The sequence below is a fragment of the Nomascus leucogenys genome, chromosome 8 (assembly GCF_006542625.1).
Source record: "Nomascus leucogenys isolate Asia chromosome 8, Asia_NLE_v1, whole genome shotgun sequence".
Lineage (NCBI taxonomy): Eukaryota > Metazoa > Chordata > Mammalia > Primates > Hylobatidae > Nomascus > Nomascus leucogenys.
In genome coordinates this window covers 61,173,267-61,187,461 of record NC_044388.1, presented here as the reverse complement: position 1 = coordinate 61,187,461, position 14,195 = coordinate 61,173,267, and the positions used below count along the sequence as shown (strand labels likewise).

At 42.6% G+C, this 14,195-nt stretch overlaps 1 protein-coding gene across 8 annotated transcripts in view; it reads right to left on the bottom strand.

The window, feature by feature from the left end:
• Nucleotides 1–14,195, bottom strand: part of PHACTR1 (phosphatase and actin regulator 1) — a 581,376-nt gene that overhangs the window by 534,523 nt on the left and 32,658 nt on the right. For all 8 annotated transcript variants that reach the window (XM_030817298.1, XM_012509150.2, XM_030817300.1 and 5 more), the window contains one exon: nucleotides 12,742–12,888. In XM_030817298.1, coding sequence (XP_030673158.1) covers nucleotides 12,742–12,888 — 147 coding nt within the window. The remainder of the gene's footprint in view (nucleotides 1–12,741; nucleotides 12,889–14,195) is intronic.

The following is a 14,195-nucleotide window of genomic DNA, read 5'->3' as shown; positions in this document are numbered from 1 at the left end:
ACAGCTTGAAAAAAGATTTAGCCATTGTGAAATTTTGCACAATTATAATAATGTATCAAGCATCTAATTTGCTCAAAGCCTATTAACCAAGTGTTATTTATGTCAAATGCAGTAAAATACAGCCATGGAAATCATGTGGAATCACAAATCATGGATAACAGAGAAGCAGTGACTAACCGAAATTTGGTGTGGTCTGCATTATCCGTCACAGCTCCAGCCCCAGACAATTGGCTGAAACATTTTACTTTTTTTAATGAATAAAATTCATAGTTTAGGAGGGTCTTCTAAACTGTAAAACTCAAAGACCAAATAAATAAATACATAAATAAATATGTAAAAACCCAGTCAGTCATAAATTTGCTTCTGTCTGTTCTAGTCCAACTGAATAACTTTAACCTGGACAAACTGTTTCTACAACTAAGTCTCCTTACACCCGGAAGGCATTTATAGGTCCCGCACCAAAACTGTTGGGAGAAATCACTTTTGTTATTGAAAGAGTTGCTTCTTCTCTGATTACAGCCAGGGTCATGAGCAGCTAGAGCAAGGATGTTGCTGGAAGGCAGCGTGGCGCGAGGTCTGGAAGAAATGCAGGGCAGCTGGCTTCACAGCTGTGCGAACTGTGTCATTCTATGGTTTGAGTGGGAGGAAGTGAACAGCCCTAGACTTCCGCAGATTCACAGGGGATCTTTAAGTCTCCCCACTTCAGAAAGGAAGGTTTGCCTTGAACCTTGGGTTGTGTTTTTGTAATGTCAAAACAAATAATTAGGGCATTCAGTTGGGGAAAGAGGGAGAGGGTGAAGAAAAGGGGAGAGGTGACTGAAAAAGAAGAATACTCCCTGGTTCCTTGGCTGAGCGTCTGCCTTGGGCTAAGCTGGACTAGCAGCCTACGTGGCAAATCACATGGTCCTAGCAGGAAGTACAGTTGCTTCTACAGTTGCTTCATGCCAAGTGCCTTTTTGATGACTGTTATCAAGTGAAAAGATGAAGTGAGGTCAGGACCACACTAAGAAGTTAAAAATGTCTGTGACTCAAAAACACTTGTAAAATTCAAGCACTTTGTCTCTTACTAATGGAACATAATATCCTGAGACCATATTTCATATAATGATGAGAGTTGACAGTGGAAGCATGGAAATGGCTTAAATGTACAAATTGTTAAATGCTGGAGTCAGTGTTTCTGGTCTATTAGGCTGTATTTAGTTTTTGGCCATGGCAAAGGCAATGCTTTAGGGGAAATCAGTCTATGTTTCACATTTTAATTTTAGTGCCTTAGTTTTGCCAGAGCTAGATATCTAAAGCTGTCCCATTCACCCAGACCACATCTGTTTCTTGCCTTTGTATGGCACTTGGCTGTTGGCAAAGCATTTTCACATTTGGTTTTCAAAGTAGCAATGAAAATTAGGCAGAAAGTGTTATCCACACGTTACAAGTTTTAGAGGTTCAGAGAGATGATTCAGCTCACAAGTAGCAGACCTGGGTTTTGGAACCAGCAGGTCTCCAAACCCATTCACAGAATGCTTGTGTCCATTATTCAGACAGGAGAAGATGCTCCACTGGACTTTAGAAAGCTAAGATTCTGTTGTTTGTTTGTTTGTTTTGAGATGGAGTTTCACTCTTGTTGCCCATGCTGGAGTGCAATGGCATGATCTCAGCTCACTGCAACTTCCGCCTCCCAGATTCAAGCGATTCTCCTGCCTCAGCCTCCCGAGTAGCTGGGATTACAGGTGTGCACCCTCACGCCCAGCTAATTTTTGTATTTTTAGTAGAGATGGGGTTTCACCATGTTGGCCAGGCTGGTCTCGAACTGCTGACCTCAGGTGATCCACCCGCCTCGACCTCCCAAAGTGCTGGGATTATAGGCGTGAGCCACCGCACTTGGCCTCTGTGGTTTTTGATGTGATCTTCTGACCAATATGTATGGCCTCCCAAACTGGAAGGTTGTGTTCTATTTCTCCTCCCCTTTTTCTTTGCCTCCCTCTTTTCTTCTCCCTGTGTCTCTTTCTCTGCTCTTCTTTTGTTTCCCTCCCCACACGACACTTCCTCTAAGTTCAGAGGATTATTGAATTTCCAGTAGGTCCTTCTCATTTCCACGTGGCCATTTGTAAGAGGTATTTCAAGGTTGATTCATTCAACTTTACTCAGAGGATGACCTATTCTTAATGTAAATTTTCCTAACTTTCTAAGTCTGGGGGTGACTTCCTTTCTCATTTGGGGCTACTCATATTCATTCTGTTGTCTAAGTAAGAAGGATTGAATAGGGGTAAAATATAATGGCAGGAAAATTTTCTCCTTCTGTGAGTGTTTCTGAATTTGTAACTCATTTGGTCTGCTCTGAAGAGTAACATGTGGTCATCAGAAAAGAATCATTTTTTAAAGTTTTGGTAGAATCCTGGAGGAACAGAACAAGCATGAGGCAGAAGGAGAAACATAATGGACCTCATTCTCCACTTTGTGCTAACGAACGCTCACTATGTCTCAGGCATTATTCTAAGTGCTTTACACTTCTTTATTTGCTCTTTAGAACAACTCTCTAAGATGATTACTATCACTAGTCCTATTTTACAAGTGAGAGAACTGAGGAAGGGAGAGGTTAAATGCCTTGCTCAAGGTCATACAGCCAGTAAGCGGCAGAGTGAGGATCAGAACCCAGGAAGTCTGGCTCTAGGGTATATCCTCATAACCACTGTGCTACCTCTGAAAAGAATGGTCTTTGTCACTGCTCCTCTTTCCCTCTTTGCAGGGCCCATGATGACTTCCATGGTCCTAGGTCCTTTTGCCTTTGTGGGTCCCTTTCACTACACAAAGTATCAAAAACTATATTTTATCACTGTGTGGGTAAAAAGACAAATATAATCCATGCGTTGGATTATATTCATTTTTTCCTTCTGACTGTAAAAGAAATTAAAACGTTTTTCTTAGCCCCTAAACTTATCATCAGTGTGGCCCCATGCCCACTGTGCTCAAGGGCTAGGTCAGTACTTACTCTTTGGGAGTTTTCTTTTTCACCTTGACTCATCTCCAGGTAAGAGAATAAATTTACCACACTCTCAGCCATTCAGTACCAAAGTAGGAGTTTTTTTTTTTTTTTTTTTTTTTTTTTGCAAATGCCTTTTCTGAGTTTAGAATTAGCCTCGAGAAATCCACCAATTAAGTAAATGTTTTTCAAATTGTAGGTTGCAAAGTTATTTAGGTAGGTCATAATTAGCATTTTTATAATAAAAATATATTAAAGTGGAGTGGAGTGGCAAGGGATGGGATAGGATAACATAGAAAACATCAGAGTAATTTGCACCTTAAGGGTATTTTGGAGAATATTTTATTTCAATTATAATAAATATGTATGTGTGTCATGTGGGGTGCCATAAAGTGCATTTCTCACAGTGAATTCCAGTCATTTTTTTTTTTTTTTTTTTTTTGAGGTGGAGTCTCGCTTCTTCACCCAGGCTGGAGTACAATGGTGTGATCTTGGCTCACTGCAACCTCTGCCTCCCAGGTTCAAGCAATTCTCCTGCCTCAGCCTCCCCAGTAGCTGGGATTACAGGCACGTGCCACCACGCCTGGCTAATTTTTTGTATTTTTAGTAGAGACAGGGTTTCACCATGTTGGCCAGGCTGGTCTCGAACTCCTGACCTCAAGTGATCCACCCGCCTCAGCCTCCCAAAATGCAGGGATCACAGGCGTGAGCCACTGCGCCTGGCCCCAATTTTCTCTTTTCAATACTAGAGTAGGATACATTCCTAGTTCCATCTCTTCTTTCCTTTAGCAATGTCCAGCTTTAAATGTGACCCCATAGAAAAGCTGGTAATATAAGCTTGCTGTCTTGTGGTAAATCATGTCTATTAAGTATACAGGTTTTGAAGTCATATGAAACAGAATCCAAATTCCAGTTCTTTCTCTTATTAGCTGTAGTACCTTCACTACGTCATGTAACTTCTCTGTGATTTATTTCCACATGGATAAAATTAGGATAATAACAATAATATCAATCTCAGGGGGTCATTGTGAGAAATAAATGAGAAAATGCTTACAATGTCAACTTAAATATTTATTTCTGGGCCTTTTTTTTATTTTTTATTTTTTTGGAGAGGGTCTCGCTCTTTCACCCAGGTTGGAGTGCAATGGCATGGTCTCTGCTCACTGCAACCTCCGCCTCCTGGGTTCAAGCAATTCTCCTGCCTCAGCCTCCCGAGTAGCTGCGACTACAGGTGCATGCCACCACACCGGCTAACTTTTGGATTTTTAGTACAGACTGGGTTTCACTATGTTGATCAGGCTGGTCTCGAACTCCTGACCTTGTGATCTGCCTGCCTCAGCCTCCCAAAGTGCTTGGATTACAGGCGTGAGCCACTGCCCCTTGCCTAGATCTCATTTTTAACCTGAGACTTGCATAACTGCTTTTTAATTTTTTTTTTTTTTTTTTTTTTTTGAGACAGAGTTTTGCTTTGTCTCCCAGGCTGGAGTGCAGTGTCTTGACCTCGGCTCACTGCAACCTCCGCCTCTCGGGTTCAAGCAATTATCCTGCCTCAGCCTCCAGAGGAGCTGGGACTACAGGTACACACCACCACACCAGACTGATTTTTTGTATTTTAGTAGAGACAGGGTTTCACCATGTTGGCCAGGCTGGTCTTGAACTCCTGACCTCAGGTGATCCGCCCACCTCGGCCTCCCAAAGTGCTAGAATTAGAGGTGTGAGCCACTGCACCTGGCCATAACTGCTTTTTAAATGTAGCCACTTGGATGTCTGATAGAGGTCTTACACTTGACACGTCTGTCTCTGAGCTCCTGACCAATCCTCCATGCCCCCAAATGATCGTTCCATCCTTCCTATTGCTCAGGTGAAACCTGTGAATTACTGCTTGCTCTTCTCCTTCTCTCACAACCTACAATCAATCCATCATGAACACATACTGGCTATATCTTCAAATACACAAGGACCCTTACCATTTTTCACTGCTTCTGCTGTACCACGCTGATGAGCCGCCACTGTTTCTCTGGCTTGCCATCACAGCCTCCAAACTGGCTTCTCTGCTTCTTCGGTGCCCCTCTCTAGTCTGTTCTGAACTCAACAGCCCCAATGATCCTTTAAAAAATCTGTCAGACGGTGTTACTCCTATGCGCAAATCCCTGCAGTGCTCCACACTTCACTGAGGGTAAAGTCAAAGTCTTCGCAAGGTCCACCAAATTTTGTCTGGTCCCCATTCCTTCTTAATCCCCCTCTTCGTCTCCCTTCCTTACTCCTCTCCAGCCACACTGGTCTCCTTGCCATGCCAGGAACACTCTAGTTTAGGTCCTTTTCACTTGCTTGTCCTCAGCTGTCTCTCAGTCTGCTCCCCACCCCATATTGGCATTGTTCATTCTTTTACCTGCACTGAAGAACTGTGTTCAAAGCCCTTCTCCTCCATGTTGCCTATCTTGAAATCCTCTCCTCTTCCTGCTCCCATATGCTATACCCTCTTAGCCTGCCTTATTCATTTTTGTCTTAACACATCGACTTATAACATACAATACAATTTACTGATATATTCTAATGTTTTTTGCTCATAACCCACTTTTGGTAGTAAAAATATATGAAAGTAAGATGCTATTTGTTTTGATCACTGATGTATCCCAAGTGTCTAAAAAATGGTCTAAAAAAGGGCCCAGGTGGAATAAGAGAGAAACTCACGAATAATACAGGTTTTTCTGTACCTTTGATTAAACCATGATTTTAATATTCGACCACCTAGTGGTTTGGTTGATAGAGATCTGGCAATAATGGCCTTTCCATGTCTACAAATGGCCAATGAACATATTGAAAAAGTTCAGAATTATCTCAAAACCAAGATGTATATTAAAGTCTCATCTACAGTTACAGCCCAAATATTTGCTATCAAAGATTCTGCTGCTGAATTGCTAGTTTAATGTATACAAATGTGACAAAAAGGATCAATAGACAGCCTACAGGCTTTTACATCGCACTTAGATTCACAAATGTTAAACATCTACTAGTGTGATATTATTCCTGTTGTCCTTCAGTAACTGTGTAGAAAGTTATGCTAATCTGTCATCATTCAACAAGGCCATAAAATTGATTTTGTCTTTTATTTAACTACCCTTCATTATATAGAAGACTTGTAAATTAAAGCAATTAAAATGTCAACATTGCCCACTCCCCCACCCCGAAATCACATCCACTTTAGCACCTACCAAAGTGGGTAAGGAAAGTGAGGAACAAAATATGAAATATTAGAGTTTCTCTTGTACCATACAATGAAGAAAATGTTATATCAACTGTTCTTTCAGGCCCTTACAAGACACTGGCTGTAATGTATGTCCCCTTTTTCACCCCATGAACTTAAGGAGAAAAAAAAAAAAAAGTTCTACAAATTGTCTTCTGTTCCCACCTGAATTTTAATTCTTATACACTAAATAATGATCATGAATTCAAGTTGCATATGTCAAAAAGCGACTCCATAAATAACTTTACACTTTTTTTTGCTTTAGTGTTAGAATCTATGTATGAAAATGTATCAATGTGCCTCTGCTGCATTTATTATGACTGGTAGGTGATGAACCTGTCAGTTTATATGCCTGTGAAGAAAAAGGGAAAGAAGTTTCTTTGTAGTTCATGGCTAGGTCGGTGCTTAGAGGTTAGGATCCTTCTTTCTGTGAATTCCAAAGACATACTTTGTTGCTTTGTAGGATTCTGCCATTTAGCTGGTCTGCCCACATGTTTACCTTCCCTGGTAATCTAAAAGGGTAAAGGGGAAATATAGATCTTACATACCCATTTAAATTAGTTATAAAGGAGAACGGGTTATAAGACTTGAAATGCCAATTAGGAGCCGAATTAGTATTTAGTGTCCTCACTCTCCATTTATTGCTAAAATTTCTTTGATATCTTATTCTATTATACAACAAATATCTAGAGATCATCAACTGTATTAAGACTCTAATCCCTGAATATTCAAATTAAAAATATTTTAACTACTATTTTGTATATAAATGTGCCTATATAATAGAGATTCATTCTTCTTTTAACTCAAAAATTTCCATAACTTTGCTGTGATCAAATATTTTCATTCTTATTGTAATGAGGCTATTTTATATGTTTTATACAACAAATAAGACTATCTATAAAATCAGGTATAGGACGTATCCAGTAATACAGCTAGAGTTAGAACTATCAGTTATTTTTAGATTGAATGGGACTTCAGAAACTTTAAATCTAAAACCCTCATCTTAGAGCTGAGTGAATCAAACCCCAAAAGGTTAAACGGCTTGCCCATGGTCTTAGGAAAGTGATGCATTAGAATCAAATTCTTCTGACTCTTGACTCACATATTTCCTATAAAACACGCCTCTGTGGGATTTTATAGAATTAAATTATATAGACATATATAGACAAACCAAAAAAGTAATTTACCATGTAGCCATAAGATAATTGTAAATACCAACATGTTTAAAAATAATAATGATGCTCAGACCAAAGATTCTAAGAAAATTTAATTACCCAACATAGATTCTGTGTTCAAGTTGTTTCACAAATTAAATATTTATGGGAAAGGGCTTCCCATTTACTCATAGTGTTAATTACAGCCATCCCTTGGTAACCATGAGATTGGTTCCAAGATCCCCTGCGAATAACAAAATGCGTGGATACTCAAATCCCTTACATAAAATGGTGTAGTATTTGCATATAACCTACACACATCCTCCTGTATGCTTTAAATTATCTCTAGATTACTTATAATACCTAATACAGTGTAAATGTTAGGTAAATAGTTGTTATATTGTATCAGTTAGGAAATAATGAAATAACACTTTACATGTTCAGTACAATGCAGCCATTCATTTTTTAAAAATATGTCCCGTCCCTGGTTAGTTGAATCCACAGATGTGGAACCCATGAATGCTGAAGGCCAACTGTACTTACTTTCTTGTACCTTTTAAATATTCATTAAACTATCTGGGATGATCTTCACTGGTACCATCTTAATGCATGACACAATGAGATTATCAGGTTAGCTAGCTCTAACTATATACAGCACAGAAGGAAGGAAGGCTTCCACACTAGAGGCTCCTGGTGAGCTGTGAGATCTACCATTTGAATTCTGCCTACCAAATACAGGAAGCAATACTTAAAAGAAGAGTTTGGGCCACCAAATAAAAGCCAGACCTACATGGTCTGCCTTCAATTTACAATCAGTAACAAAAAATACAGTGAGGAACACATTGGCATTCTTCAGTAAAAGGGTGAAGGAGGATGCCTATCAAAACCTTTAGGTTGGTGAAGCAATCTCAGATCAGGATGGCAATAATATTTACAATTTGCCAGGCCGGGTGCAGTGGCTCACGCCTGTAATCCCAGCACTTTGGGAGGCCAAGGCAGGTGGATCACGAGGTCAGGAGATCGAGACCATCTTGGCTAATACAGTGAAACCCCGTCTCCACTAAAAATAAAAAAATAAAAAAAAAAAATAGCCAGGCGTGGTGGCGGGCACCTGTAGTCCCAGCTACTCGGGAGGCTGAGGCAGGAGAATGGCGTGAACCTGGGAGGTGGAACTTGCAGTGAGCCAAGATGGCACCACTGCACTCCAGCCTGGGTGACAGAGTGAGACCCTGTCTCAAAAATATATATATATATATATATTTACAATTTGCCTAGGGACAGTTCTCATTGCTAAGTGATGATGGCACATTCTGAGCTGCCACTTCTCTATATCATGGGCCTCCATTATTTAGCTAAGCGATAAGGGTGGAAGAGAGGTACCCCGGGACCTAGTTTATAACTTCTTTTTGTAGACCCATCCAACCTTATAGGAAACCATAGCAAGCCAGTTCCGACTGCCATTGTCCTCTGGGCCTGAAAGGGGGAAAGAGACCAGTGAAGGCCAGACACAGCTGTCCTTGGTAGACATCCAGAACCAAAACAGATCTCAGCTTTCCAAAGAGAATAATTATGCTGGTGTTGACCATACTGTTAATTTAAAATCTCCCCCATACAAAGCAATTCTGATATATCAACAGAAGTTAAACCTCCTTATGATTAGAAAAGGACACATTTTTCTCAATAGTGCCTAATATTGGTTTTGTGTTTTAAACTATCCTAAATCATCACGATGACTTGCTTTCCTTCTTTTGATACCCCTTTAAGAAATATAAGATATGCTTAATTTTTCTACTTACTTTCATTCACTTCAGTGCGTAATTATAGAGTTTTTCAGTTTCAGCAACTTCTATGTATCAGGTAATCCTCCATATACTGTCAATATAAAGATAAATAGAGTACACTAGCCCATGGGAAAGTACCTGCCAGATGAGCTGCAACTCTTCATTGCACTGACTGCAGTGCAGTGAATGAATGACCTCATAAGGCAGGCTACACTCTTACAAGATAAATGTCAGTGATGGGTTCATTCTAAGTGAGAATACAATTAGAAACACTTGCTACTAATAGTGTGAACAGACTCTTCTGTTCCAGGATATCCTTTTAACACATTTGAATTCCTTAGGGGAAAAATCCCTTTTTGAATGTTTTAATCTTTGATGTGTCTGCGTAACCTTTAACAGATATATTGACTTAATTTTCTTTTGCACTCATACCATCTTCAATCATCTATCAATGTTTGTGTCTACTAAATGCTGAACAGAAGTTAAAAAACTAGAAAAAGGACTCTTAGAAAAATAAAAGTCATGGTTCAGAAAATTTCTGTTATCTATGCTCTCATTTTAGCTGAAACTTGAAATTAACATCTTCATACATTGATGAAAGACCCACATTTTGGTGCTATTCTTTGACTGACTTGCCACTGTAGGTGAAGAAGTATATCCTTCACTCAAGCTGCAGAGTTATTTCTGAAATGATATTATTAAGTAGTGTTGGAGATAGGGTGTAGTTGAAAAATCCTTAAGTGTTTAATTAGTATTCAAAATGCCCAGTCCACTTTATTTGGCAACTGGGCGATTAGTTTAATGATTTAGTGATAGCCAAGTAAAAGGAATATATGTATAGGTATTCCTTGAAGCATTGCTAAACCTCTAAAATATCAAACATGGGTTTATGTATAATTAGTGGTGTGGGAAAGCCAATATTAAACATAAATAGTTTAAGCCAATAAAAAATTTCTCTGGAAAGAGTAAACAATAAGTAATTGGGGGCAGGAGTGGAAAGAAAGGGCACAGGACTGCTTCCGTGCTTAAGTGTTCATAAATTGTGGTTAAGACGTAAACAAAATTATCTCTATGCCCAGATTATGTAATTTATTGGGAGTGTGCATGCTTCTCTGTTCAGCAATGCTGATAACAACACTAATAGTTTAATTACAACTTGCTGCTTAAGGAGATAAACAAGGCTGTTTGCTTTTAAAACCAGGGGTTACAATTACTCTTAAATGCGGGGGAAAGGCACATCTGTGGGTGGATCTTACTTTGTTAGGGAAGCAACCAGAAACCAGCTGGAAATAAGCCCCAGGAGTGAGCAGTTGGCGCAAAATTAGAGCATAAACGCCTGATTTGAGCAGCGGAGCAGTAGGCGTGATGCGTAGTAAATAGGCAGCAAATGTAGGTGGAGAGGGATGAAAAAGTTTTTGGTAGCCTGATCTTATGCATTTTCTTTGGGATTCCATCACAGGAGGGAAAGAATACCCATCCCTCCACTGTCCACCTTAGTCACTTCTCTGTCTCGCTTCAGCACCACCAAGGGAGGACAGCTCCCCTGACTGAAGTACAGAGCAGGCTGCTAATGCCCTTCCTCCTTTAACAATATCCTCTGCATTTCTCTCTTACTGGTGTCTTTCTTGACACTTTACATTAGGAGTATTTTAAGGGACAGACAGAAGGGACTGAGTGCTTGTCTGGCTTATTTATTTCCAGATGAAACAGAGATAAGTCCTGTCTGAGCCAATCTTTAAACTGGACTCCAGAGCAATTTAACAGAATAAAAGATTGCAAGTCACTAGGTTTAATCTGGTGACAAAGTGGCTCAATGTAATTAAGTAGTCGCTGAAACTTGAAACTCTTGTTTAGCACTTTATTTTATTGTTATGTTCGAAAAGTACTAGTAGAAAGTAAACATTTACTAACTGCTGCTTTGGCTCTGTTCCTCCTGGGCTAAGCAAAGGGGTCAACAGACTAATTTCCAATATCACTTGGTTGGGAAAACAACCTTGCTCCTAAAAGAAACTATCGGTCCTTTGTGAGACCCCTCACAACCATATGCTGAATCTGGAACACAGAAGTAGGGGATTAATAATTCCCAAGTGGGAACCATGGACTACTACAGCATGCCATAGAAAATGCCAAATCTTCCTAAATAAACTTGTCGTCAGCTCCAAAGTCAGAGGCAAACATTTAAGAAGTGACAAGATATACATGATTAAAACAACAAATCATCAAGACAGGAAAATTATATTCCAAGTCAGTTGGCCACTCTGGCACATTCAGTTACCATTCTTACAGCCATAAGGGTGGAAGGGTTGCTTAGTCAGTGCATCTTGTTTATCTATGCAGAGTTTTCTCTTTTGTCGAAACTTCTCAACAGGGCATAAACACCCATCATCTGAAGGTTCTCTTTGCTCCAACACATGCACCATGCGCGAGCACACACACACACACACACACACACACACACATTTTGTTGTAGTCCCATTTCCAAGAGTTTAGTTTCCTAAAGCAAAAGGTATAATCTGCTTTTTAAACTTATTTTGAAAGGCAGTCTTCAGGAAAATGCCCTCACTTTTATTGTAGTTTCTAGAATAATAAGGGACCTTGGACAGGAAGAGAAAACAAACTAGGATGGAAGCTTAGGAGTCATTCAGAAAAGGCAGAGCTATGAAGTTAGTGGTGAACAACTTCTTCCCAGTGATAGTGACCACACACGAGTAAGGCACTCTAGAGGCGAGTTGGGAGCAGCAGCAGCAGAGGGAACAGTAGGTGCTGGGCTTTTCTCATTGAGTAACCTTCAGTGGACTCAACTGAGGCATTTTTTGACTCTGAATCCCTCTGTCCTCCTTCTGTTGCTTTCCTCCCCCCTCCCCCCTCCCCCCTCCCTCCTTCCCTTCCTTCCTTCCTTCCCTGGCACCCCATTGCCTTCCCTCCTTGTTTCCTTCCTTTCCTCTCTATCTTCCTTTCTCATTTCTTCTCTCCTTCATGTACCTCAGTTACCCTTTTCACTTAATTCGATCTGGGCCACTTTGGGCACCAGTTCCAGGGACAGCATCAAGTTACCTAACGTGTATTCTCCAGACCATGCTATTATGACCAGCACGGTAGCTTCCCAGCTGCTTGGTGCAAGGAAAAGGTTCCGTTCCTGACGGCCAGCCCCGCCCCCTCTCCCCACTCCAACACCGCAGCGGCGGCGTCAACCCGTCAAAGCCAACAGAGTCTGAATGTCACCAACAAGTTCCACCCCGTAGTAGCCGCGCCAGCCAACCTCGCCCGGGGAGCCTCGCCAGACCCCGCGCCCGCAGCCTGCGCATGGGCGCGCGGCCCGGGCTCCGGGTTATTCCCGGGATCACTGTGGTCACTGACAGCACTTCCTCCTCCCCGTGCCGGGGAAGCCCGCATGGGACTCGGGCGGATGCGGGGCTGCACGCGCCGCCCTCCCCCACCCCGTAGCTCGCACACACGCCCTCTGCGCACCGGAGACACAAAGAGCGCGAGTGCTGAGCGCCCGACTGCGGGGGGCGGCGGGGAGGGCGCCCGGGAGGGGCGGGAGGGAGCAGGGCGGGGGCGGGGGCGCGGCGCCAGGGGCGTTCTTACCTGCCCCCAGGTTAAAGGAGATCCTGGCCTCCGCGAGGTACGGCGTGTCGCTCTTGGAGCGCACTCTCCGGATGGGCCGCCGGTCTATATCATCCTCCGAGGATGCCGCCATTAATGTGGGAGGCAGGAGCAGGGTCGCCCGGCGAGCTGAGAGGGAGAAGGAGACGGAGGGAGAGGGAGAGAGGCGGAAGGGGGAGGAGGGGAGAGGAAGAGGCTCGCACACGGGGGAGGGGGAGGGGAGGGAGGAGGGGAAGGGGAGGGGAGAGGAAGGGAAGGGGTGGGGAGGGAGTGGGAAAGAGAGGGAAAAAGGAAAAAAAAGAGGGAGAGAGAAAGAAAGAGAGCAAAGGAGAGAGAGAAAGGGGTGAAGGGAGAGAAAGAAAATCCGTTAAGGATCTGTGGACTGGAGCAGAGATCAGGCTATCCCTGGCTGGCGCCCGGGGCTCCCCCAGACTCCTCTCCCAGCCACAGGGCCAAGGGGCCAGTGCTCTCGGCTGACACCCCGCCTCCCGCCTGCAGCCCCAGTTTCCAGCCCTTGGCACAGATAGGCTCATGCGAAAGGGACGACTCCAACGCAGAGATGCCCAGTCAGCACTGTGCCCTCTCCCGCCAAACGCGCTTACTCTGCCCAAGTGCACACTACGGTCTCCTTCACCCACAGGCTGCTCTATTTGAGCGTGCCGCGCCAGCGGTCCCAGCTCCCTGCGTGGAGTTACCACTTCTGGGGTGCAAGCCCTGGTCCCGCTGGTCATAGAGGAGGGCATTGTACCCAGCCCAGCCCTCTCTACTCCCTTACTGCCAGCCAAGAGCTCAAATAGAGATAGAACTAGATCTGAAATCCTCAGAAGTTTTCGTATCTGCCCCCTTACAACTTAGAGGTGGGGAGTGGAGGAAAAATGTCTACAAGTTTGGGAGCAGTTTGGCAGTAAGGTTTCTAGAGTTGGTATTTTGAATGTAAAGTAGGCATATGCATGCAGAATTGAGTGGCCTTTTCTAACCACTAACTTCTGGGATGTGTTTATCTCTAGGTAAGTACTCATTCATTTTAACTGAATTCCTCTTTATTTGGTCACTTAGAGCACAAATAATAGTGTTTGGGTTGGACTTGTAGCCTCTACAACCTGGCACCATTGTTTCTGCAGGAGAGGTGATCAAGGGGACTTTACATTTCTTTGAACGCCTGCACTGCCCCCTGCAACCCTCCCCGTAACACAGCAGAAGAACCTAGAAAGGTTTCTAGGGTGTGAATAAGAATGGCTTGATGCTCCTGCTGAACCTATTGATGGGCTAAACCCTTTAATGTTTGTCTTTCTGCAGCTGTAGGTACTTAGTCTTTTTGTGGCCTGAGTTTACCACGCTTCTATCTAATAAGTGCCCACCTGGAGTACACAGATTAAATCTTACCTTGGTTCCCTCCCTGCTACAAAGGGCGTCTCAGTGTGGACTCAGGGGAAGTG